The sequence below is a fragment of the Aspergillus foveolatus genome (assembly GCF_047715535.1).
Source record: "Aspergillus foveolatus strain CBS 279.81 unplaced genomic scaffold BDW70scaffold_23, whole genome shotgun sequence".
Taxonomy (NCBI): Eukaryota; Fungi; Ascomycota; class Eurotiomycetes; order Eurotiales; family Aspergillaceae; genus Aspergillus; species Aspergillus foveolatus.
This window is the reverse complement of record NW_027396087.1, coordinates 111,823-131,563: the sequence shown is the minus strand read 5'-3', so window position 1 is coordinate 131,563 and position 19,741 is coordinate 111,823. Positions and strand designations below refer to the sequence as shown.

General features: G+C 50.1%; 8 protein-coding genes across 8 annotated transcripts; 3 read left to right on the top strand and 5 right to left on the bottom strand.

The window, feature by feature from the left end:
• Positions 1-1,319: 1,319 nt before the first annotated feature.
• On the bottom strand, positions 1,320-2,000 carry mpt (putative DNA repair and transcription factor Ada; the record flags this gene model as incomplete). The annotated part of the gene is made up of 1 exon (XM_073740744.1): positions 1,320-2,000. One exon carries the CDS (start codon positions 1,998-2,000, stop codon positions 1,320-1,322), a length of 681 nt encoding a protein of 226 aa, XP_073596097.1.
• Positions 2,001-2,467: 467 nt separating this feature from the next.
• BDW70DRAFT_136047 (60S ribosomal protein uL2) lies at positions 2,468-3,923 on the bottom strand. Its single transcript, XM_073736795.1, has 4 exons — positions 3,786-3,923; positions 3,216-3,707; positions 3,048-3,133; positions 2,468-2,977 (listed from the first exon to the last, which is right to left on the bottom strand). The coding sequence occupies exons 1-4, from the start codon at positions 3,832-3,834 to the stop codon at positions 2,840-2,842; spliced, it is 765 nt and encodes a 254-aa protein (XP_073596096.1). The 5' UTR covers positions 3,835-3,923; the 3' UTR covers positions 2,468-2,839.
• A 1,173-nt stretch (positions 3,924-5,096) lies between these two features.
• BDW70DRAFT_150164 (uncharacterized protein) lies at positions 5,097-7,162 on the top strand (the record flags this gene model as incomplete). The annotated part of the gene is made up of 5 exons (XM_073739113.1): positions 5,097-5,303; positions 5,407-5,576; positions 5,689-5,818; positions 5,889-6,242; positions 6,290-7,162. The coding sequence occupies 5 exons, from the start codon at positions 5,097-5,099 to the stop codon at positions 7,160-7,162; spliced, it is 1,734 nt and encodes a 577-aa protein (XP_073596095.1).
• Positions 7,163-7,428: 266 nt separating this feature from the next.
• BDW70DRAFT_49815 (DUF1770 domain-containing protein) lies at positions 7,429-8,444 on the bottom strand. The gene is made up of 3 exons (XM_073744149.1): positions 8,045-8,444; positions 7,754-7,948; positions 7,429-7,683 (listed from the first exon to the last, which is right to left on the bottom strand). Exons 1-3 carry the CDS (start codon positions 8,357-8,359, stop codon positions 7,636-7,638), a joined length of 558 nt encoding a protein of 185 aa, XP_073596094.1. The 5' UTR covers positions 8,360-8,444; the 3' UTR covers positions 7,429-7,635.
• Positions 8,445-8,590: 146 nt separating this feature from the next.
• On the top strand, positions 8,591-10,497 carry BDW70DRAFT_49761 (adenosine kinase). The gene is made up of 7 exons (XM_073744147.1): positions 8,591-8,743; positions 8,836-8,851; positions 8,907-9,060; positions 9,120-9,461; positions 9,524-9,861; positions 9,913-10,026; positions 10,094-10,497. The coding sequence occupies exons 1-7, from the start codon at positions 8,692-8,694 to the stop codon at positions 10,134-10,136; spliced, it is 1,059 nt and encodes a 352-aa protein (XP_073596093.1). The 5' UTR covers positions 8,591-8,691; the 3' UTR covers positions 10,137-10,497.
• Positions 10,498-11,079: 582 nt separating this feature from the next.
• BDW70DRAFT_49777 (uncharacterized protein) lies at positions 11,080-14,097 on the bottom strand. The gene is made up of 7 exons (XM_073744148.1): positions 13,984-14,097; positions 13,833-13,919; positions 13,644-13,770; positions 13,406-13,583; positions 12,761-13,351; positions 12,158-12,711; positions 11,080-12,107 (listed from the first exon to the last, which is right to left on the bottom strand). Exons 1-7 carry the CDS (start codon positions 14,010-14,012, stop codon positions 11,100-11,102), a joined length of 2,574 nt encoding a protein of 857 aa, XP_073596092.1. The 5' UTR covers positions 14,013-14,097; the 3' UTR covers positions 11,080-11,099.
• A 588-nt stretch (positions 14,098-14,685) lies between these two features.
• BDW70DRAFT_49748 (uncharacterized protein) lies at positions 14,686-15,793 on the top strand. Its single transcript, XM_073744146.1, has 3 exons — positions 14,686-15,131; positions 15,192-15,281; positions 15,340-15,793. Exons 1-3 carry the CDS (start codon positions 14,775-14,777, stop codon positions 15,673-15,675), a joined length of 783 nt encoding a protein of 260 aa, XP_073596091.1. The 5' UTR covers positions 14,686-14,774; the 3' UTR covers positions 15,676-15,793.
• A 399-nt stretch (positions 15,794-16,192) lies between these two features.
• Positions 16,193-18,964, bottom strand: BDW70DRAFT_150161 (uncharacterized protein; the record flags this gene model as incomplete). The annotated part of the gene is made up of 3 exons (XM_073739112.1): positions 16,193-18,641; positions 18,711-18,765; positions 18,832-18,964. The coding sequence occupies 3 exons, from the start codon at positions 18,962-18,964 to the stop codon at positions 16,193-16,195; spliced, it is 2,637 nt and encodes an 878-aa protein (XP_073596090.1).
• Positions 18,965-19,741: the final 777 nt, after the last annotated feature.

The following is a 19,741-nucleotide window of genomic DNA, read 5'->3' as shown; positions in this document are numbered from 1 at the left end:
TTTTAACCACTAGACGGAGAAATTCAATTACCATTGCAACCACAAATATGCCTAAAGCGCTTGGGCAACGGTTGAGGAATGACAGAGAGCAACAGCATGCCATTCGCAATCGTCCAGTAGTCGCCGGAAGCGCCACTGCATCCCAATTCCTTCGATTCCTCCGATTCCTGCTCCAAGCCCAATGACACCATGGGCGAGCGGCATCAGAGTTGGTTGAGACCCCTGGTCAGGCCTGAACGATAAGCAGATTCGAGGTGGTGCGGAGGCTGGACCATCCATGTCGACACAAATTGGCTTTTTGGCTGCGGGGCTCACAGCCACCGGTTGACGGATGATAGCGGGTGCCTGAAATTGAGTGGGTTGGCCGATTGAAACATGCGACGGCTGGGCAAATCGATCGTCCGCGCATCCTCACGGCTCGAACTCTGTATCACCGTCTGGGCACAAAGACGACACGCGTTTCCAACTTGTGGGCCGGTGGGCCATCCAGGACCGAGTCGTTTGCCACGATCTATTTACAGCACAAATCACAGTCGAGCCTGTCCAGACTCGACGCCGTCTTGATGAGGTGACAACGTAGCGATGATCATCCCTTTATGATAGACTGCCGCTGTGGCTGTATGCTGCACGGATCGCCTTTATTTTGCATGCCATTATTGTGCCACTGTCTCTTGACGGTCCTGTTTCAGGTCAGTCTGAGTTTGACGAACTGGCTACCGGCCACCCTTCAGCTAGGTCGGTTTCGTTTTCGTATTTCGATATTCAGCAAAGTGGCAAGCTGTAGTGAGTCTAGCGTGTTACTAACGCGTAACGGTTATTCAATCTAATCTGGAACGTGTCTAGTCAGGCCTGGAGAAATAAGACAATCTAATACTGTAGACTGAGACGTATGATAAAATGGTGGTTCAAAGCGTTTAATCGCTGGTGTTCGGAATAGCTATAACGAGCTTTCCGGTGTCAACTTGTAGCACTCTGACAGGCATCACTGGACTCAAGATCCGTAGTACTATTGCTAGGTCCCTCTACCGACCCGCGCTTTTTGTGCTAGGATTGTATATTGCCGCGTCTAAATATATATCTGCGCCGCATCAGCCAACAATGCTATATTACCTAGTTTCACACAGACAACGGTCCGGAGAATCACAAAATGCACCTGCTCTGTTTTATTCTAATCCATTATCGAGGGATGCTACGAATACAGAACCACCAGTATAACCAGGTTGATATACGCCTCTGGACTCTATCAAATGAGAACTCCCACCAGAAATTACAAGCTAGAATTATCAAAGGCGGATAACTCGAAAGCTGTCGGTCACCAATTAAATTCTTTGACGAGATGCATATTCAGCCTCCGCGGCTATCAAAACATCAAACTCGTTCCATAGCAGAGCGTTCTCGCCGCCGGCGCTAACAGCACAACCCAGATCGCCATATTCACTACCAGGGTTACCAAGCCAATCCATCATTCCTATGCCTCGATTTTCAACTATGGAAGGATCATCTCCCACCGAGTCCAATGGCGCACCTTCACTGTCTTTCATAACGGCAGCCACATACTTTCCCGGCGTAACGCCCACAACCTTCTTGAACACCCTGAGGAAATGACTAGGCGTCAGGCTAGCCTCCTCAGCTAACCTACTCAGCGTAGGCTTTGACCCAGAGCGTACATCGGCTTCGATTGTGCGACATGCCCTCTGCACCACCGCAACTTGTGGATTGATGGCATGCTTGCGATTTTCTTCCGGCTTGCAGCGCTTACAGGGCCGGAACCCTGCCTCTTCGGCCTGGGACGGTGTATCGTAGAACTCGACATTAGCGCGCCGTGCCAGCCGAGCGGCGCATGATGGGCGACAGTAGATTTTTGTTGTTATGACGGCGTAGACGAATGAGGCGATTGGGTCGCGGGTGACTACTGCTTGCCAGCGGCTAGCTGTGGAGGTTGCAGGGGAGCCAAGTTTGGGGAGGCGCGGGATTGTCTGGGGTGCAGGAGTTTGTGACATCGTTAATGCCGTGAGAGTGTGATAAGCGGTATGTAGAGTTATCATTAGGAGTATTTGCGCAATGAGGTTTCAACACCTTAATAAGTGATGAGACTCATGAGACTCGTATTCGTCGAGTCGGACTCACCACGCTGATTGGTTACTTTGAGAGCAACTTCCAATGTTCGAAAATCCGACGTATCAAGGCCACTTCAAAGGCACATAGATGCCAGCGAGTTTTGTGTTAGAATCACGGGAAGGAGCGGGGTGTTCTTGTAGTGAGATTCAATCCAACTCTGAGTAGAGTCGGCCTTATCTAGCAAGGGATATGCGGAGTACCTAGTATAACAATCCCCCGGATACGCTACAATGTAATTATCAGCCCTGGTCGAAAAAGGAAAAATGGAAAACCTTGTAGTGGTATTGTTTTATCTCGAGAATGCGTGGAGTTAGCTGACCATGCGAGGCCAACGATATCAGAAGGCTAGGGGCATTCTTGGCAATATTATTGCTAGGATAGTTGTATGTTCAAGTCACAAGCATGAACTTTGTACAGCCTTGCACAGATTTTTGCGCAGAGGTTGTCCAGGACATAGAATGGAAAGAATTTATTTAAATTTTGATTACCACCGTGCTACCCATACCTTAGACTGTGATATCCTATACCGTGAAATGTACCCAGGGCAGGTTTGGTATCCCGATTCTTCAACCCAATTCGCTTTTGATCGTCAATGAAATTGTTTGTGGGCCACAACCTTGATTGGCTAAGGACGCGTCCGCAGTCGCCTAGGTACATATGTCTCATAGCAAAAAGCCTTTTCAACCCGTCACAAAGAAAAAAACTCCATATGATATCACGTTTAATCCTTGGTCTTCTGGGTACCACGGAGCAGACCAGTTCTCCGGGCGGCAATGAGACCCGCTTTTTGACCGTGGGCGGCGTAGCGGGAGATGGTCGAGGCCTTACCGATGTGCTGGTGGTTACCACCACCGTGAGGCTGTAAAGAAATTCATGTCAGACTGATTCCAGATTCGAGCTTAAGACTGGGAGATAGAGCAGAGTCTTACGTGATCAACGGGGTTCATGGCAACACCACGAGTCTTAGGCCAGCTGTTGCGCTTGACAGCAAACTTGTGCTTGGCACGAGAAGCCTCTGTTCACAAATCATTAGCCGTTGTTCTCCACCAATTGCCTCAGCCTGCGTCGGCTGGTGGGCACAAATCCGAATAACATACTCAGGAGAGGCTTGTCGGTACGACCACCACCAGCAACGATACCGATCATGCCACGAGCAGTGTTCTTGATGACCTTCTTAGCGCCGGAGGGGAGCTTGACACGGGTCTTGCCCTCGTCGGGGTTGTGACCGATAACGGTAACGTAGTTTCCAGAGGTACGACCAAGAGCACCACGGTCACCAGCCTTCTCCTCGACGTTGGAGATGACGGTACCTTCGGGAACGGAGGCGAGGGGAAGGATGTTTCCGATGGTCAGAGCGGCGTTCTTTCCAGCGTAGATGAATTGGCCGGTGTACATGCCCTCGTTGGCGATGAAGGTCTCGGTGATGTGCTTGAACTTGTAGGGGTGGCGGAACTGGACCTTAGCGAGAGGAGCACCACGACCAGCGTCGTGGATAATCTCCTTCACGACACCGCGAGTGTATCCATGTCGCTCAGCGTAGTCGAGGACACGGAACTGGGCGGGGGCCTTGTTGAGACGGGTGTGAGCCGCTGAACAGAGATATTTTATCAGCAATCTTGATCCCAAGCAGAATTATTGTCGTTCAGCGGTAAACTGGTCGCACTCACTGAAAATGGAGCCACGGCCCTTCCTCTGGTTGCGGATCACACGACCCATGGCGACTTTCTGTTGCGAACCTGGTGGTTAGTATTTGAAAGAAAGATCGCCAGCGATGGTGGTGGAAGTCGTCGTACCTCAAGAGTTTGGCTTGACGGGTTGTAACTTGAGAATTCAAGATCGAAGGGCTTTGTGGGTTAGGGCCAAAGGTCGCTACAGAATGCGCTAGCCGCTTATATACTAGCGCCTTGGCACACCACAGCTCCACTTCCGGAGCCGACCCCCGTCAACTTCCCTAAGTCCAACGCAAGCATACTACGTACTTCAGACTTCCGAGTACGATGTTCACCTGATTGCTTCTGAGGGCACTGCGACATTGTTGAATATCAGAGACTTCGAGTAGCATAAAATCATCTAGCCTTGGGGCTCCTCCATATATCCCTGGCTCGTACGCCAACTTCACTTATCACTCCAGTTACATTCAGAGGCAGAACGCGCCACTGGCTGCTACAACATAGCATCGGCAACAAATTCTCAAGAGATTTGACTTTGTCTTATAACTCTCGACGCTTTTGACTCTTGTCGCGTCGTTACGGACTAGTGCACTTGACTAACATATTCTCACAGTGTATTTATCGTTTCGAGGGATGTGCACGTTATGGATACTCCGTCAATGACGAGTAGTTCACTACCGGCTGCCTTATCATCACGTATGCGGTTTCTCTATGGGGAGACACTGGAATGTAGCAGGGCATGCACTGGTTTGACCATAAACGAAAGATGGGCGAGTACGAGGTGGTCGACCGTCCATATCATCCTCATAAGTTCTCGGAGGCACCAAGCCGCTGCAGACTGATTATATGCGTCCGGATTTGCTCGGTGCTTCTGTGTTCCCCCGTGTTCCCCCTTTGAAAGCAATCTTGTTCCAGCAGTAATCATCTGCCAGCTCAAGATCCGTCAACGGAGCCCATTATGCGTTTACTCGCCTTCTTCGACGCGATATACGCTCTATGCTACGTGTTAGGAGCCATTTCGTCCTGTAATCGCGCAGGGCTCCCTGTATTCTCAATGAAAAGCAATCCACAAAATTCGATCATTAACCTGCGTCTTCGAGTATTTATCAAGAATGTGTAGAATTGATAGTGTGCTGATCATGTCTCAATTTGGGCTGTCATCTCATTGGATCCAACCGCGTAGAAGCCGCGTTTGAAGCTGGGAGGAGTAGCGCAGCAGAACGAACTTCCCTGCGACGCGGACAGGCTCACCCACTTTTCCCTCCGACACGGCGACGACAACACCCACCTCCTCGCCCCAGCGCAAGCATGTCGAAAATGTCTCTTTCCGACTCAGACCTCTCTTCGTTATCGTCTGCCCCTCCGTCAGATGATGAATCTACGCCCATGGCTCTTGATGAGCCTGTGGGTATAACGAAGTACTTCCAGAAAAAGCAGCAGTCCGAAAGTCCGCCACCTAAACGAGCTCCTTCACCCCCTCACGAATATGTGTTGGCCGATAATCCAGACATTGCCGTAAGTTTTACTATTCCCTCTGATGGTTGCTTAGTCCTAGGATCGTTTAACAACGCGTCCGTGGGCTGTTTGCGGACGTTAAGCTGACAGTCGCAATGCTTAGTTCATTGTAATGTTCCGCGCGCGTTTCCACGAAGTATTCCCACGATCAACACCACACTTTGGGCCACAGGACATCGAACGAGGAGTGTCAGAATCTCCCCCAGGTGACCACATTGAAAGACTTTTGTGCGCATTGCTTGGACTGGTACTGAATAGGAAGAAGGACGTGGAGTAAGCTACCATATCTGTTTCCCGCCATACCTCCGGGCCATGGGGAAGCTACCGAGTCACATACCATTATGTCTCTAGCTGTGATGCTAACTTCTGCTTGCGCGATGCGCAGACGGAATCATTATACGCGCCCGTTAGAAGAAGCCGTTCAAACACATGCGTCGCAATGGCCTAAAGCATGGGGGGGCAAGAATCCTCTGCATGGAGGTCGCAACTTTGCATCAATGTCCCCGGAGGAGCGCGTATGTGGACTTTGTTGTTTAAGTCTTTTGCGGGCTTTGTACTGACCGTTGATAGCTACGGTTATTAAAGTCGCTGATTCTATGGTCCCTCTCTTCCTCTGACGCCGTCCAAGCGAAAATCAAGGAATCCTACAAGCAAGCACGCCACGAAGATGACTTGAACCAACCTCTATCTGTCCAGCCATGGGGACGTGATAGTTTGAAGCGCCGATATTGGCTCATTGAAGGTCTCGACGATACTCATTTCCGGCTATACCGCGAGAGCAACCCAGCCTTAAAGAATGTCACATGGTGGAGTGTGGCTGGAACAATCCCGGAATTGCTAAGTGTGGCACAAAAGTTAGAGGAGGAGAAGGGGACCAATTCTAAGAAGTTGAGTGAGAGGATAAGGAACTCTATCCCCCGATTCGAGGGCTCAGAGGAGGTATGTATTTGAGTCATCACTTGATTTTCCTACTAACAGAGTTATAGAAACGCAAACGTCGCGATTATCGGATTGCGCGCAAAGCTGCTTTCTCCCGACCGGAGCCTGGATTCTCACTGTACGAAGGCCGCACTCGCGGAAAGAAACTGAAGTATACATATTCTGACGACGAGGATATCTTCTCCGATGGCCTCCCGCCGCCCCGCCGATCAGGACGAAACACTTCTGGACCTTCTACCCCTGCAGAGCCCACGGGCCCGAGGTTTACCGCGAGCGGAAGGCAAGTTCGTTCGCGTGCGGGGGGCTTATATGGTGAAAGCTTGCTCGCCGGACAGCGCGAGGACACTGACCTTGCGGAGGACGGCGGTTCTGAGAGACGGCAGCGAACCAGGATCACGAGGACGAACGGGTACACTGATTATGGTATGGATGACGATGAAGACACAAATTCCAACAACGGACAGTCCAGTGGAAACGAATGGCAGGGTGGCGAGGAGGAAGACGAAAATGATTTCGAAGGTGATGACGAAGAGGACGTGAGTGGAGATGAATCGGTGATCAACGGGAAACCTCCGAGCCTGGTTGTCCAACTCAGGTACGGCAAACAGGGTGATGATAACAGTGCTGGAGAACAAAAAGCACAAACTACGTCTGATAGTCAGAAGACGGCAGTCGCTGGGCCGCCAGTCCAACTCGCTGAACAGGCGGCCACAACTGGATTGCAACAGCCCGTGCCAGTGGATAACGCGCCCCAGGATTCCATTCCAGAAATACCAGCTAGCCTTGACACCAAAAACGCGCCTACCGAAACACCTGCTACTTCAGCTCCTCTGGCTTCAAACGGCGGGCCCGCACAGGGTGTTGGTGGCCCCGCTGGCACTACGATGCTTCCAGTTCAACAACCTGATGGGACAGTCTAACAATTCTGGCTGGGTAAGCCACTTACACATTACATGAAGTGTCTGGTAATCTCTAGACTTTGTCTAAGCAAATGGTGTTCTGGTACTGTTTTGTCAAGGGCACAATATAGGTTGTACTGGGATTAGAGTGTTCAGTATCTAGAAAAGCTTGTGACTTGAATGGGGAAATCTTGTGATCTTGAAATTAAAATGGCAACGGGCTGTCATGCTTGAGTGCCAGGCCGGAGATGTTCTTCTTGGTAAACATGCTTGTTTTTTATTATGACCATCTAAAGTGGGTAGTTAGCGCGGTGCTGAAGGATGCGTACTTTGATGTGTACCAAATGTGGATCTGAGGACCTTCTAAACTCCGAAGTAATAAAGATTGCTTAATATATGAGCGAAATCGAACAAAGGTTTGCAACCTTAACGCCAGGAATGCCAAACACGAGAAATGACTATCACTTAGTCCTTTGAATACAACAAGCAAGGCTTTAATCGGCGCCAGCATTGGAAAATTGCGCAGTATAGAACTGTAAGAACTCCCTCAGTGTCAGCATCCTTCACGGAAACCAGTCAGTCAACCTTAAAAACATGGCGTGGACCACATACGTCTTCTACCTGCGCGGCCGCTGTCTTAGGATTCTTCGGTATAAGAGGAGGAAGTTTCCAGTTATTGACTTCATACCACCATCTCCTAACCCTGCTACCCAGCGTCTGCCCGCTGAGGGACGCTGTACGGTTCCAAAATCGCCAACCCGAGAGCGCAAGTGTCCACAGCGTTCCTTGAACAAGCGGTAACAGAACCTAGATGTAAGCTGAGTCAGACATGGCTTTCCCTTCTTGAGTGCTTAACCATTCCCATCGAAGTATTTGGGAACGGATGAGAAGAGGTGTCCGTACCTGGTCTCTGATGGTGATCCACGCTACCCGCCTCCATGTATCCGCGCCTCTTAGGCTTGAAAGATAGCTCTGCTCGAACCGTAAATCAGGTAAGGGAGGGAGCGTATGTCGGCGCGAGATCGGCCGGAGTGCTCGATGGGGATCGACGAGGTCCGAAGGTATGCTGTCAGCATCAGAAGGAGTAAGCTCGATTGCGGCCTTCTCCGGGGCTGAGGTCGGATTGTTGATGTCGCGGGCAGCGGATGGCGCTCGGTTGACGGATGCCGTCTGGATGGTTTCCGCGACTTGAATAGCGTGATCTGACATTTTGGACATGTATCATGGGAAGGACCCAGAGACTCGTACTTGTTTGGGGTCTTCTTCAGGGCAGAAGACTACTAGAAGAATGCGCAACTCCGGACTCCGACTGAGATGATGTTCTGGTGCTCCCCGAAGCCAATCAGAAGCTTCGAAGCGGCTGCACGGGATGAACGTATTGCGGCCTGGAGTTTCAGGTGTTTATCTGCTTGCCCCTCCATAGTAATTCTTTAGGCCGAGCGACTCCCCGCCTTCTCTCACACTCTCCTCTCATCCTGTCATTCCCCCCTCTTTTGAGTCTATACCATATTCTTCTTCATTCAAAATCTCGGTGCGGAGAATTAACAGTTATGGCTGCTCCCCAAGGCTACCCTCTCCTCTGCTTGGAGAACCCCCTTCTGGGTGCGTAAATAGATCTCTTGCATGGACAAGCCGTTTTGAATCCCAACCTGCCTGGCACAACAAATTACTGATGCTTCTTTTGCTTCACTCAGATATCCAAGCTGTCGGGTATGTTGAAAGGCGCTAAATTGTTGGCATTGGGCCCAACTAACGACGACGATAGTGATGACGCCCTCCTCAAGAAGTATGGACTCAAAGCCAACGATGCTATCCTTGCCGAAGAGAAGCACATGGGCCTCTACGAAGAATTGCTCCAGCATCGTGATGCCAAGCTGATTGCTGGTGGTGCCGCTCAGAACACTGCTCGTGGCGCTCAGGTAATCCGCCATCTTTTGTGATACCTGCATATGACCATTGCTGATTCAATTGTTCATAGTACATCCTTCCGGAGAACTCGACTCTCTACATCGGCTGTGTCGGTAAGGACAAGTACGCCGACATCCTCAAAGACGCCTGCAAGAAGGCTGGTGTCCACACCGAGTACCGCGTCGATGATGCTCAGCCCACTGGCAAGTGCGGTGTCATCATTACCGGCCACAACCGCAGCATGTGCACTCACCTTGCTGCAGCCAACGAATACAAGGTGGACCATCTCAAGCAGCCTCACATCTGGTCGCTTGTCGAGAAGGCCCAGTACTACTATGTTGGTGGCTACCACTTGACAGTCTGTGTCCCCGCGATCCAGGCCCTAGGCGAGGAGGCCGCTGCGAAGAACAAGGTATGAAAGACTGGTCCGTCTCCTACGGTTTGAGACTCCGCTAATCAAGCCTGACTTATTAGGTCTTTATGCTTTCTCTATCCGCTCCTTTCATTACCCAGTTCTTCAAGGACCAGCTTGACAGTGTCCTCCCCTACACCGACTACACGTTCTGCAACGAGACAGAGGCCGTTGCTTACGCCGAAAGCCACGAATGGGGCACCACCGACATCGTCGAGATTGCGAAGAAGCTGGCTCAGCTGCCCAAGAAGAACACCAACCGCTCTCGAATTGCCGTTGTGACCCAGGGCACTCTGCCCACCATCACCGCTACCGTTACCCCCAGCGGTGAAGTCGAAGTCAAGGAGTTCCCTGTGCACGAAATCTCTAAGGACGCCATCAACGACACCAACGGTGCTGGGTAAGTATTCAAGCTGGCTACGCTGAACACATCTGACGATTCGCCCTCTAGTGATGCTTTTGCCGGTGGTTTCGTCGCCGGAGTTGTGCAGGGCAAGTCCCTTGAAGAGAGCGTCGACCTCGGCCAGTGGCTTGCAAAGCTGAGCATCCAAGAATTGGGACCTTCGTAAGTTCCCTCTTTTTGTGCTCTTTTACCGAGAAGATAAGGAACACTCATGCTAACAATAACACAGCTACCCCTTCCCCAAGTTAACCTACACTTCTGGGCGCTCATAAATGTCCTCTGACATTTACCACTCTCGCCAAATGGCATTAAAATCTCCTTGACTTCATCTATTCTCATTACTTAGGATTCAACCTTCTATACCCCCGTTGTCCTTGACTTAACGTCTTAGACTTTGCTTTGCTTATTCTACTTACATTCCCTCTTAAAGTGGAAAAGGCGCTACCATCACATTATGATATTAACTTGATGAACACGCGATAGACGGGATCTGCAGAAAAAGGCGTTCTCAACAACGATTTAATATTGAATTTCAATATATCCCTTTGGATTGTTCTCTTGCTTATTTATCTATGCATCCGTCCGATATGTATAACTTCAACACTAGATGCCACATCGTTAACGATGCATACACCTAGTTATTCTTCAAACAACCATTCAGCAAAGCAAGGAAATCCCAAGGATATGGACATTCATATTTGGTGGCAATTTGACTGTAAATGAGATGCGAGAGAGGCTATGATCGGTCAGATAACGGAGAGGATTGAAAAGTCTGCAGTTAATGCTCAAGGTCCTCCGATCTAGGCTTTCAACAAGCTCGTTCCATTGACTTAAAAATGCTTCAACACGCAGATAAGCATTGAAGTACCAGAATCAAAACTAAATAAACCCCTCGCTCAGTTTCACCGCGTCTTAGACGATCGACTCTTCCATGTAACAAGCATGCATCTGAAATGAACGAGCTGGGAGCTCGAGATGTCTCGGCTGCGCCGCTATGTTACGGACCGGCAATACCGGGAACCATATAGATACACGACAGCGTAAGTCTGGTCCTCATGCATTTTTCTTCGCTCGCAAGGAGGGGCTATGGCTGCAGAAGATTTCCACGAGTTGTCTCCCGTTGTGCGAGATTACCTGCAGTGTCCTCCTCGTTCAAGATGATACAGCAAATTTCGAACCTGTGATAGGCGCTTAGCATGAGTAGCACTTGAAGCATTCCTTTATCGTGTACCACTTCAGCCACCTTGCCCGAGACGAGGGGATTGACCAATGGCGCCATACTGAGCTGAGGGCGTTTTGCGAGCATTGTCGAGCCCTGGACATGAATCGTATCCCGATGAGATCGTACTACCTATGAAAGCATTATTGGCCCACGAATTATTGGTGAAACCGCTCAACATCGGCTGACTGGCGAGTCCAAAGCCTGCAGAACGAGGCAACGCCTGTTGCTGACTAGCCGGCGCGGCTATGCCATCTCGATCCCATGAGGAGCCAGAAAAGCGTTGGTGATACATTGACGGGGCGAGGAACGGAGATACAGGTCCATTATTGAAAGTATTGCCTTCTAGCTGGCCTTGTGCGAAAAGGCTCTGGCGGGAGATTGATTCGCTTTTGACGGCACTTTCAGGCACGTATTGAAGACCTGGGCTGTTGGCATTCCCGCGGACCATTGGCCCCTGGGCGTTTAGTAATCCAAGCCCTGGTGCAGTGTGCGAAGAAACATCGCGAAATTCGGGAGAAAAGGCACCAGTGCTCCAGATAGTAGGGAGACCGGGGATGGCAGCTTGTGGCGTGAACGATTGAGATGACGAAACCTGAGGCAAAGCAGCAGAATAGCTAGTAATAGGAGGTCCCAAGCCAGGAGGTGCAACAGGAATCTGGCGAGCAGGGAGTTTATCATTCCTTGGAGCAGGGTTCGCGATTGCATCAAAGGACCGGTTAGGGATTACTGGAGCATTTTCGTAAGTGTCCGATTCGACCAAGCGCTCAACCCCTTCAACGATGCCGTTCATCGCAGCTGACATGGACACGGACGCAGATTGGGAGCCTCCAAATGTACTTCTGGCATCTGTTTGGTAGTTTGCTTCTTGTTTGACCTGTCGAATATCCTCTCGTTGAATGCTGGCGGTAGAGAGTGAGTGGTGATGACCAGTGGGACTGGCGAAGAATTGAGATGGAAGACCATCCTCCTTGTAGATGAACGTTTTCTTGTCTTCATCATCAACAAGGGCAACGGGTATTTTCTGAGGAGGTTAGTAGGAGTTTAGACACTTTGAGGGGTCGCCCATCGTACATTGCCCACGACCAGATCCAAGCCATCAATGACGAATTCTCGAATGCGATAGAGCATCTCAATGTTAGGATGATTCCTCTCAATGCCTGGATCATTCATTGAGGGCTTTTGCTGTCCATTCAAATCTAGATACCTGCGCGACGTAGCACCTTTGCTGAATGGCATGAAACACAAAGTCTCTTCGTCTTCTTCAAGGAGGTAGTCCACTTCCGGTAGATGCACCACGTCAAAAGTGGATGCAAGTAGTGTTAGCGTGTTGGCATAAATCTTCCAGAACTCAGTGAGTTGGACTGCCAAAGGGGTATCCTTCTCCTTATAGGCAACTAAGGAGTTGCTTACTGTCAATAGCCAAGAGCTGTAATTGCGGAGAGCCGGCAAGATCCGCCGAACAACAACAGTAATCTTGTCAGCTCCAATTTTGTTTTTATTGTTGTTACTGCTTGAATCCTCAACGGCAAATCGTTCAACCTCAGCCAAGAGGATTTGTAGAAGCGTGAAGTATGTTTTGACATTAATGCGTTGAAAGAACAGATGCGCATTCGTCTTCGGTTTCTCTGCCGAAAGATTAATAGAGTATTTCCAGAGTGATGTCGGAGCACTTACCATCCGACCGGGTTCGGGAGGAATCCTCCGCTGCGATATTGATCAAACAGAATTTCTGCAGAATACCCTCCAAAGAGCGTTCTTTAAGGTCCACAGCCAGTTGATTAAGAACTTCACTTTCGAGCTCGTCATGCTCTGGGAAGTCAACCCCTCTGTAACACTGGGCATGAAGATAGACGAACAGAGGCGCTAGAGATCTGCCTGGGGTACCAGCATCATCACGTCGAATCAGCTCCCCTTTCGCCCATAAACTCATAACCTTCCTGAACTCGATCTCGAGATTACCCCTAGCCGTCGGATGGGGTTCTTGGGCCGAAAGTGCCCGGTAGAGGTGGTAGGTAGCTTTCAGATGGTTCGCATCGGCAAGCGCGATGACAGCCAACTGGTTGTGCGACGCACCAGAAGCTGGATAAATTACAGAGGCTAGGTCATAATAGCCAATCGCTGGACCCCAATTACGTTCTTTGGAAACCAACTCCGTTTCGCGGTAACGGGAGAGGTCACCTAGGCGAACAAGTGTTGCATGGCATGATCGGAGGATGGATTTCCGTAGAGATTCAGAGGTTTGGATGGGAGGCGCTGCGGACAGGTCTACTATGGTGTTCAGCGACTGAAACAGCAAGTTGCGGGCAGGTGAGTGCTCACCGTCGAAGTTGAACTTCCGCGCGACTTTTTCCAATTCCGAAATGCCCCCGAAATGGGATGCCAATTGTTGTATGTAGCCGCGATAGAATCGCTGGCTCGATTTGATGAACTCCAGGTAGTGCTTCTCAAGTTTTCTGCGCTCCACCGGCTTCTTTTTCTTCTCATTGTCGTCACGAAACTAATTTTATACGCCCAACATTAGCGCGTAGCGAGAAAAACAAGATGAAGTAATACTCACGCGGGAGAGTAATTTTCGAAAGCGAGTGTTGATCTTGAGATGTGCATCCCAGAGGCGACCTTCAACATCAATGGAGCGGGCGGTCTCAAAGTCCTGGAGAATGGCATTTTGACAAGCAGTGCGGAGTCTGCGAGTAGAGGGATCAGATCATCTGCGCGCAGCAAGTGTCAGACAGCGAAGGGAACTAACTCCGATATATTATGAGATATCTCGGCAAATGTGGGCTCTTTTTCAGCGAGGTTGTTCAACAGCGCTTTTTCAACGTTGAGCGCAGACCTGGGATAGTCCAGTTTCAGTTGTGTTCCACTTTCAAAGTTGACCGCGAGGGAAGGGTACTAACTGCCACGCATTCTGGAAAGTGAGCGCCATGCTCACTGAGCAGAGGAGGATTAGTCCGCCTGTATAACCCCACTAGTCGCTTCGCCCGTCAGATGGCTGGCTGGAAGTCTGCGGGCGACAGGATCAGTGAACGATCCATCAGTGATGTCTCGAAAGGCGGCAAAGCGACAATATAACTGGAAATTTTTCGAGATAAGCGTCTACGACGCGCTATTATGAACGAAAATGGAGGAAGAATGTCGAAGGGTGGACAAGAGGAGGCAGCGAGCAGGACGGGGAGGTGTTTGAGGCCGCCGCTCATTGACAAGAAAACGGGCTGTACGGAGTACCTCAACAGTTAATCCGAACGGAATTGGACTGAGAATGAGAACCGCAAAGCACACAGTGGTGACTTCCTGTGGCTGAACAAACGCTGATTGGCAAACTAGTGCGGTGGCGGTGCCATCACCAATCAGACGATATACCTACCGAGTGCCCCGTACGACGCCATCAAGGAGAATTACCTGGGCTTTTGCCGGGGAGTCATCTTCCTGAAATTTGCCAGAGACTGAGAGTACCTTGGGGTACAAGGTCACTTTGGCTGGTTAGCATTCTGATATTGGGTACCTTTTAAAGAGGACACGGCAGGCCACCAAGATAGTGGCTCAGGAATATCTCCATTCCAGCCAAAGGGCCCTCCTGATTCCAATGGTCGCCCAAACATGCGGAAAATAGACCGTCATCTCATCTAGTTTATTCAAAAGCATATTATCACTAATACTAGTACTTATCACCTGCAAGCCCCCTGCAGAAATGGCCAAGCGTTCAAGATCCAGGTCCATCGATCCATCTCCAGAATGTCGGTCAAGATCGTCAACCCCAGACTCAATATCATCGACAGACTCCGCACCAATTCCTTCCAAAATCTATCTTCCTCAATCCTCTCCAAACCCACCCGCTGAAGAAGTGATGCGCTGCTCTCTTCCACCGCACAGAGAACCGCTCTCTTTTGCTACTTATAACGAATACGAGATCCACTACCAACAAGCCCACGTCAACAGATGTACGCAATGCGGAAAGAACTTCCCCACAGATCTGTTCTTGAATCTGCATATCGAGGAGAATCATGATTCTTTAGTTGCAGCGAGGAGGGACCGAGGGGAGAAAACGGTATGCGAACGCCCGCCCCCCTTAAATTCTACCTAGTAATATATACCAACGGCGACATAGTATGGATGTTTCATCGAGAACTGCGAGCGAAAATGCTCCACACCTCAGAAACGCAGAATGCATCTCATAGATAAGCATATGTTTCCCAAGGTACAGACCCGAGTCTGGAAAACTCCTCATAGTGTAAAATGGGTTCTAACATCTGCAGACATACAACTTCTATATCGTCAACGACGGCATCGACGGGCAAACCTCAATGCTGCGGACTATGCCAACTCATAGACGCCGCTTATCGTGCACGCCTTCGTCGCCAAAAGAGGGCCGATTACGGCACCGCCAAACCTCCTTTTCTCAGTCTAGCTCTAACTCCAACTCCGGTGCTCCACCTGAGACCACCAAATCGGACGAGATGGATGTGGAGGTGGCAGAGCTTGAAAGATCCATGTCTGCGTTGCGGTTTGTCCCAGTCAGTGTGACGAATGCATATTGCCGGCAGCGCGCACGAAAAGGTGAAACCCGTGAGTCGCTGCGACATACGCCATAGTAAGGTCCCAACTACATGCTCTTTTGCATTCGTTCTGTCACTAGAGTCCGGCTTAGACCATTCGTTCCTGGAATACGCATTCTCATTCGGATGTGTTGTCAAAGGGTTGAAGTAAGGAGCCACTCCGTAGCGAAAGGGTCCAATTGGGGATGATTCAAACATCAATGAGACGCAGGAAAAGTCACCCGTCATCAATTTTAGCTCACAGAGAGCAATGAAAATAGCAAGACAAACCCATGACTACCAATCATTATCCACCAGCCCGCGCCGCGCGAAAGGAAACATATGTACATGAAGAGACAGAGAAGCGAAGACATAAGGGTATAAGCCAACTCATTTACAAGATGCCACACGGTGGCAGACTTTTGTCTGAACAATGCCGTGACTACTAACTAGCCGCTCTGGCAAGGTAAAGCACTGCCGATTCACGGCGTGCATCTACCTTCCCTGATATCGCGTAGGACCTTGAACTTCGCAAAGACCATTAAGGACCACCATCAGTGAGCTATGGTATTCACTAGACCTGTGATTCCAGCAGATCAGCATACGCATCTAAACTTTGCCCAACCAAGTCCACAATAGCCCAGCTTGTATTTCCCTTGAATGTCCTTGCCCATACGCGGACAATAGCAACACTGAGTTGCTTAGCCTTATAAGGGTTGGCAATGAAATCAAAGTCAGGTGCCCCTGCTGGATCAACAGCCATGTCTGTTTCATCCATCATGCTCTTGATCCATAAGAGCAACTTCCTCTCGTGTTCGGACAGCCTTTGTTCAGCTTGCGTTACAGGTATGGACAGTAGCCATCGGCTTAAAAGGAAGGCACATTCCAAGCTGCAGAGAGAGTGTTGGATACTCCAGAAAAACGAGTGGGTTCGCGCCACAAAATCTATGCCTAGGCGCACCGGGATTGAAAGAGCATGTGCAGAGTGCAGAAGGGCCATTATGAGGCGTGGACTCCGTGCGATAGGTGGCGAGTCATTGAGTGCTCTTGCAATCTGAACCGGATCTTGGGTAACGAGGCGGCGGCACGGCCCTAAATCAACATGTAGTCGGATATACGCCAGCCCTAGCAGAGCGGTAGAGGTGAACGCAATCGGGCCAGCCGGGTTCTGCGGATCAATGCTCGACTCAGGGGTGCGTTTCCAGAGCGCTTTCCAAGAGCCCAAAGAACTATCCAGGATATTCAAGTCGTCTGGCCGAAGACTCGTTCCATGCAGGCTTGGCGCAGAAAGGCAAAGTTGACGAGCGAAGAAAATTTGTTGAATAAGCGCATGTATCAGAATATAATTTCCAAGCGGTGATATAGGTGCGGTGTTTGTGATGTTCGACTTTGTGAACAACCTGGTGAAAGCCTCTTGGAAAGAAACCTCCGAACCATGTCGGGTGCGAAGAAGACGACGCCATTGAGCGGCGCTGCTTGCCTTCCAGAGGTCATGTGAGCAGGGCATGTTCAGTTTGAGCTCTGCGTTCAAGATCAAGGGCGGGATGTTGTACATGATAGAATGTAGGTTGAAGAAGCAGTAAACAATGAGTTTGGTGCGTCTATTGCATTCTCGCCGAACCCACTCTTCCCAATTGTTTGGGTCCACGCCAATGTTTGACTCGGTGAGACCATGTTCTCGAACGAGCCTGGCCAATGTGCTTTGAAGAGACAGGATTTCTCGTAAGAGCTCAGGATGCCGCTCCCAAGAAGCAAAAACCGTGAGCAGCAAGAAAGTCTTGATCACCTCCATATGCGCATACGAGTCTTCAGGCGGTAAGCTTGCGGAGTCGACCGGATATAGAACGTAGGGCTGATGTTGGTGGGATTGGTACGGGCTGTTGGAGTTGGCGGACGACCCACGCGAATTGTGAAAGCCTGAGGAAGGGGATAGAAAATTCCAAGTCGGAAACTGCACCTGCTTACTATCTCTTCTCTGCAAGCGCTCCAGAAGGATCGCCTTAGCAGCGTGAAAGAGATCAAATCCTCGGTTGTTCTCAAAACGGTAGTGAGACCCCGCGGCTGCCAATGCGAGAGTGAGTTCCGGCGAGCATTTAGCAATGGATAATGTTGGCACATGAATGAAAGGGAGATGCTCGTTCAGGCCATTTATATAACCAGCAAAAAAGCGGGATAGAGCATGCCTTGACGGCGGTACGAACCCCTTTGGAAGGACATAGGCAAACTCTTCCAATTTAGAAATAAACACCTGCCGGTCCGCATTAGATATATCCCAGGCCGGTCGTGGACCTTCGTCGCCAAAACCCAGCCGATCATCCACATCGTGGGCTTCCGGCTGGAGCGATGGCAGCCGAGACCCAAAGTTGGAGAACGATGGAGGTTCATCGGCAGCAGTTCTGGGGTCACCCATTAAGTCAGGGCCCAGCCTGGAACTCTCACGGGCTGGGGGTTTTGAGTCCATGGGCAGGCTAGTTGGCAGTAAGGGCTCTTCTACACTAGAGAAGATGCCGGAGTCCCAGTCCGAAGAGAGACCGACGCTCTCTAGGAAGACGGTAAAGTCCTGAACCGGATCACCTAAGTCTGTAAGGTCTAGAATCGAAGGCTCAACACCATAGTTATCAGTGATCCCTCTTTCTGGTATATGAGAAAGCGGCGGCGGCGGCGCTTGAATGTTTTGCGAAGGCTTCCTAAGACTCTCTAGACTCTCTTGTTGTCCCTCAAGAGCGACATGACTCGCGGCATGAGAAAGAAGGTTCAAATCATATCCCCATGAAGGGTTGAAATGGGCCGTCTCCACGATTGGAGGGGGCTGAACCTGAACTTCAGGAGCAGGAGGAACTGGTTGGGTCTGAAGCGGAATAGCATCGACTAACTCGAGCATTCGAGATTCATGGTGAGATGGTTGGACTATTGATGCTTGGGTTTGAGAGACCTCATGATTGGTATGGCTATGGTTGCGATTTTCTCGATTGGCTGCCGCCTCGGCTGGATGAACTAGGCGCTCATGTCGTACAAGTAGATCGCTTTTTCAAGGGAAAAGGGATGATTATTAGTGCGAGATGGCTAGAGCGATAGAATTTTGGGTTGCTTACCTTCTTGCGAAAGACTTTGAGCATATATCGCATGAAAATGGTTTTTCCTTTGTATCTAAGACGGCAAGTTAGTTGTTTGAAGTCAATGTGCCTTCTGGGAGCAGAATCAGGGTTACTCAACGGGTGCGGAGGTGCCGTTGGAGGTGCTCGAGACGAGCGAAAGACCGATTACAGTATTCGCAGGAGAGTGATTTCCGATGAACGGTGGTTGACTTCTTCCTGACTTTCCCCGAATTTGATCTCTCATCGTCCATAGCGAACAGCCTTGGGGTTTGGAGCAGGTCTTCGGACGAACAGGCGCGGGGAAGGAAAATGCTGTGGGGGGTGAGGGGGCCTCCACGTGATCGCCGGAAACAGAGTGCATGGAGGCCTGAGGCATTAGATATCTTACCAATAACTCGCGCTCGATTTGAGCACCAGTAGACTCTCCCTTGAACAGTGAAAATTGTTTACTTCATCAAGCAGATACTATTAGTCCTATTAGAACCATATCAAGTCTTCATGAGGGAACGCTCCGGATTGACCTTTTGTTTCCAAGTCAATTAGGCCGTTGGGGTTGGTCATCGTCGGCCGACATACAGCTGGAGTACAGCATCTGCTGCCATCCCCACTGCTGGTGCGGAGATGCTGCCTGCCTGGAAACTCAATCAGACCCTACGCACAACACGGAACGTTTAATATGTCTTATGTATGCAGAACCAGATCACGACTGCCTCTCCCGGCCTCGGCAAATAATGCCGTGGAAAAGAAAGCATCGTCGGTACGTCACCCAAGATTGCCATCTCGTCCTTGGCCCCTTTCTGACAGTCCTCTCTTCTATATACGGGGATTGTATAAGTAATTGGACTAGTTTATCAATTTGCTTGCACACAACTTCACTTTACTCAGTAATGACTCATTCCTTGACTTGACAACGTTCGTTAGACAATGAACTGAGCTCCATCTCTTTCGAGCTTCATGCCCATAACAGCATCAATTCTGCTTGCGTCTCACCATACTGGCAACCACGGGACAGTAACTGAGATTATTGA

Excerpts from the sequence above, each read along its gene's own strand:
- BDW70DRAFT_136047 (XM_073736795.1), bottom strand. The coding sequence starts at position 3,834 with ATGGGTCGTGTGATCCGCAACCAGAGGAAGGGCCGTGGCTCCATTTTC. Across the intron at positions 3,708-3,785 it reads GGGCCGTGGCTCCATTTTCA|CGGCTCACACCCGTCTCAAC; the intron begins GTGAGTGCGACC and ends ATCTCTGTTCAG. Across the intron at positions 2,978-3,047 it reads CCATGAACCCCGTTGATCAC|CCTCACGGTGGTGGTAACCA; the intron begins GTAAGACTCTGC and ends ATTTCTTTACAG.
- BDW70DRAFT_49815 (XM_073744149.1), bottom strand. The coding sequence starts at position 8,359 with ATGTCCAAAATGTCAGATCACGCTATTCAAGTCGCGGAAACCATCCAG. Across the intron at positions 7,949-8,044 it reads GGATCACCATCAGAGACCAG|GTTCTGTTACCGCTTGTTCA; the intron begins GTACGGACACCT and ends GCTTACATCTAG. Across the intron at positions 7,684-7,753 it reads CGGCCGCGCAGGTAGAAGAC|TTCTTACAGTTCTATACTGC; the intron begins GTATGTGGTCCA and ends ACACTGAGGGAG.
- BDW70DRAFT_49761 (XM_073744147.1), top strand. The coding sequence starts at position 8,692 with ATGGCTGCTCCCCAAGGCTACCCTCTCCTCTGCTTGGAGAACCCCCTT. Across the intron at positions 9,061-9,119 it reads ACACTGCTCGTGGCGCTCAG|TACATCCTTCCGGAGAACTC; the intron begins GTAATCCGCCAT and ends AATTGTTCATAG. Across the intron at positions 9,462-9,523 it reads AGGCCGCTGCGAAGAACAAG|GTCTTTATGCTTTCTCTATC; the intron begins GTATGAAAGACT and ends CTGACTTATTAG.
- BDW70DRAFT_49777 (XM_073744148.1), bottom strand. The coding sequence starts at position 14,012 with ATGGCGCTCACTTTCCAGAATGCGTGGCA. Across the intron at positions 13,352-13,405 it reads GCGGAAGTTCAACTTCGACG|ACCTGTCCGCAGCGCCTCCC; the intron begins GTGAGCACTCAC and ends ACACCATAGTAG. Across the intron at positions 12,712-12,760 it reads CTCCCGAACCCGGTCGGATG|AGAAACCGAAGACGAATGCG; the intron begins GTAAGTGCTCCG and ends ATCTTTCGGCAG.
- BDW70DRAFT_49748 (XM_073744146.1), top strand. The coding sequence starts at position 14,775 with ATGGCCAAGCGTTCAAGATCCAGGTCCATCGATCCATCTCCAGAATGT. Across the intron at positions 15,132-15,191 it reads GGGACCGAGGGGAGAAAACG|TATGGATGTTTCATCGAGAA; the intron begins GTATGCGAACGC and ends ACGGCGACATAG. Across the intron at positions 15,282-15,339 it reads ATAAGCATATGTTTCCCAAG|ACATACAACTTCTATATCGT; the intron begins GTACAGACCCGA and ends TAACATCTGCAG.